This window comes from Arachis ipaensis, chromosome B01 (assembly GCF_000816755.2).
Source record: "Arachis ipaensis cultivar K30076 chromosome B01, Araip1.1, whole genome shotgun sequence".
Taxonomy (NCBI): domain Eukaryota; kingdom Viridiplantae; phylum Streptophyta; class Magnoliopsida; order Fabales; family Fabaceae; genus Arachis; species Arachis ipaensis.
In genome coordinates this window covers 5,040,278-5,044,351 of record NC_029785.2, presented here as the reverse complement: position 1 = coordinate 5,044,351, position 4,074 = coordinate 5,040,278, and the positions used below count along the sequence as shown (strand labels likewise).

The following is a 4,074-nucleotide window of genomic DNA, read 5'->3' as shown; positions in this document are numbered from 1 at the left end:
TTATTTAAGAAATAATATTAGTATCTTTCTTCTTAATTAAGAAACAAATACCTGTCTTCTTAATTAAGGGAGCTCTGAGCTCACATAATTATATATTGAATTTATAGGTATTAAGTCTCATTGATTTGGTATAGATTGCCTATATTATTGTTGAGATAGTGCTGGTGGGAAATCTTCTGCCTAGTTGGTTTAATTGGCCATTGACCTTATAATAATAGAATGGCTAAATAAAAATAAATAAAATACTACTTGTATGTATATCTCATTAGTCTAATGCACCTTGTGATTCAAGTGCTTCTATAGTATTCATTTATTTATCTTTTAATTATGTTAGTAGGATATCACCAAAAATAAAGGGGAGGGTTATCTCCATAGAAAAATCACACAGCCAGGGAACATTGTTGTGCAAAAGAAGGTAATATATATTATTGAATTGTGGTGGTCAAACTCCACCATCACATGCATAGAAGATAGAACACCCTGCCACTCATTATTAAATAATAATAAAAAATGGAAACCTATTTTGTTGTGCTACGTGATTGTCTCCATCGTCACAAAAGAGATATCCAATTTTGAAGTCAAAGCTAAAGTATTTAGAAAGTATCAATGTGAATTGTATTTAGAAACATAAAATGCAAATAATTCCATTAAACTTTTGCTTACATGTTCCACACCATATGATATCAAATTATTTAAAAAAAAAATTGTACCAACTTATCTTTTAAAGTTACTCTGCTACTAAAAATTAATTTGCAAATAGAACACATTAATAAAAGGGATAATTATTTTTACATATTAACTATTGTATAAGAGGATCAGAAAAGCTCTGCATACAAGTCATTAGGGCTTGTGTGCTTTACAAGTTAATTAACGAATAAACTCCAAAAACGCGATGTAAGGTCTACATTCTTCTTTTTCCTCCTCTTTCTTTTTTTCTTCTTCTTCTTTTCTTTCGTTTCTTGCCTTTTCTTTCTCCTTCTTCTTCTTCTTGTTGCACGTTCTTCTTTCTCTTCCTCCTCTTCTTCTTCTTTTCTTTCGTTTCTTACTTTCTCTTTCTCGTTCTTCTTCTTCTTGCACGTTCTTCTTCCTCTTCCTCTTCTTATTTTCTTTCGTTTCTTGCCTTCTCTTTCTCCTTCTTCTTCTTCTTGCTGCACGTTCTTCTTCCTCTTTCTGTTCTTCTTCTTCATTTATGTGCTTTTCTTTCTGTTTTCTTTCTTCGTTATTCTCGATTTCCATTGTTTTTTGACATCAAGCTCTGAAATCGTTTTTGAAGAAGAAGTAATAGAAGATGAGGAGGAGAAAGAGAAAGAGTTCTAAAATATGCATAAGGTGTACTTCAACGAATTTTGGGTGTATTTCTTAAATCCTTTGAGTGTAGTTTTGTAATCCTTTGGGTGTATTTTTATAATCGTTTGGGTGAATTCCTGTAACTGTTTGGGTGTATTTCTGTAATCCTTTGGGTGTATTTCTGTAATCGTTCGGGTATATTTCTAAAGTTCCATTATCTTCAAATTTGGCAAGAAAATTGTTTTCATGAAGGAAGAAGAGTCATTCATAATGCATGATGAGTAGCGCGCTTTGGAAACAGGAAGTTGTTGAATAACGTGCGTTTTATTTACTCTTGAATGTAGAAGTGTGTAATGCGTTAATTAAGTGTAATGCGTGTGTTTTATTGGACTTATAGAACTTGTAAGCCAAAAAGATTTGTATATGTAGCAGGCCTCTAAGAGGATTATTTACAATTTTTTCTAGATTTATAGTATTAACAAAAGTGATCATTCGCATGCAGTTGTTTTCATGTAAAAAGTTGAGAATCATTAAATTATAATTTAGTCAAATATATTAAAATATTTAATGATATAGATTTTACATAAAAATAACTACACGTGAATTTTTAATTTTTTATCATTAAAAATTAACATTTCACTGATTACTCGTAATAACATAAGCATGATCCACTTAATTACTCCATAAACACTTGTACTAATTCCTAGGGAATAAGCTTCTCATCTCTCATGCAATCGATCCAATACAATATTGAATTCAATGTCTTATACCTTGCACCGAAACCAAGCCTATCAACTTTATCTCTACTCCCCAAAAGCTTCAAAGGGAACCTAAACAAAGCATCAAGTAATTCCCAATTAGCCAAATTATCAATACTTGTTTGGACCAACCCATTTTCCATCACAATCTCCTCCCAAACATGTTGCTTCTCAGCCATAGCCCTAGAAAACAAGAAGTTCTCAACAAACATCTCTTGTGGAACATAAACACCAAGCTTCTTACCAATAATTGGCCACATCTCTTTCCAAGTGAAACTAAACCCATTAATTGAATTAAAAGCTTCTCCTCCATTTGTGAAAAGGCCTTCATCACATTTTGTTGCTGCCCAAATGTGTTGATCAGCTACAAGCCTAGCATCTGACCCATCAATGTAATTCTCCTCCCAACATTTCTTGGTCCCACCAAACACAAAAGGGAGATTCAAATGCTTACAAATTGCACCATAAACACATAAACTACCCATGAAATTGTAATATGACCTAATAGAACTCCCCAACAATAAACCAGGCCTATGAACAGACCAAGATACCTTAGTACCATTCAATTTCTCCATAAGAAGATCCTCAAGTGTGTAATAAAAGTTAAAACCTTTAGAAATTCTTGGAAACTCTTCATGGTAATAATAGAACTTGTTATTATTATTAGTATTATCAAATGGACCCTGAAGTGAAATATAGTGCTTTGTCCCTGTTTGGAGTGAAACATGCTTTAAATTCTTTGCATTTGGGAACAAAGAACTCAAAGCATTTGACATCATTACCTTGTTGATCTCACAACTCTCTTGTGTCTCTAATGGGAATTGACTTGCCCATGTGACCCAAAACACATGAGTCACATCATGAAGACATGAAAGCTTCTTTTGAGTCTCCAAAGGGTTCAACAAATTGCAAGAAATGAAATGGTAAGAGGGATAATTTGGAAGTGACTCATCAAGAACAATGTTTCTAGCTATGCCATAGACCTTCCAATTAGAAGAAGAAGGTTCTAGAAGCAATCTCCTAGCTAGTTCCCTCCCAACAAGCCCAGTGACCCCAAATATGATTGCAACATTTCTATTAGCATCACCATCATTGGGATATTGCAATGCCATATTTTGTGATTGGGATAATTTGGAAGAGGGTAGTGTGGTGTATTTTCAATACAAACTCAACCATTTTATAGCAATGAATGAATAATGTGAATGGGATCAGGATAATAATATATAATAATAATGTGGACTTTCTAACTGTCCTAACAATAAGGATTATCAAGTTGGGTGTGTCCCTATTGCTATTCTTTTGAGGAGTGTTTCTGGGCTGGCAATTGGTGTTTGTGAAATTGAAATTGTAATAATGCTTGTGGTTCAAGTGAGATTAGAATTCAGATGCTGGTTGTTAACAAGATAAGAGACATGAGTGTGACACAGTGTTATTTTATTGAGTTCTTCAAGGATCGCTACAAATAACTACTTTTATGATTGAGAAACCATTTAACTAAATAATATAATAGAGTAGATGGTCAAATTAGTTTTCGACAGATCATTTATTCTCCACATTAATCTCTAAAAGATTTTTTAATCAAATTCATCTTTCAAATATTTTAAATTAGTCATTTTAGTCATTCCGTCACTTCTGTTGCTAACGACATCAAAATTTGTTTGATGTGACACAACACTATAACATACACCTAGTAATTATAATTAGCGGTTAACATGATAAATTTATGAAATCAGATCAAATCAACCCTAAATTAAGAAATTTTAATGTTTTAAGTTCTCTTTTCAATTAAGTTTTGATTTAATCTAATTTCATAAATTTATCATGCTAATAATCAATTAAAACTCTTATGTATATTATAGTATCACTTAACGTACCATATTAACAAATTTTGGTGCTGTTAATAAAAAAATGACAAAAAATTAATACGATTAATTTAAAATTTTTAAAAGACAAATTTAATTAAAAAATATTTTAAAAACTAATTTAAAAAATAAACAATCTTTTAAAAATAAATTTGATATTTTCTTAT

General features: G+C 31.4%; 1 protein-coding gene across 1 annotated transcript; it reads right to left on the bottom strand.

Moving 5' to 3' along the window:
* LOC107616262 (3-oxo-Delta(4,5)-steroid 5-beta-reductase) lies at positions 1,872-3,213 on the bottom strand. Its single transcript, XM_016318244.2, has one exon. The coding sequence runs from the start codon at positions 3,155-3,157 to the stop codon at positions 1,991-1,993; it is 1,167 nt and encodes a 388-aa protein (XP_016173730.1). The 5' UTR covers positions 3,158-3,213; the 3' UTR covers positions 1,872-1,990.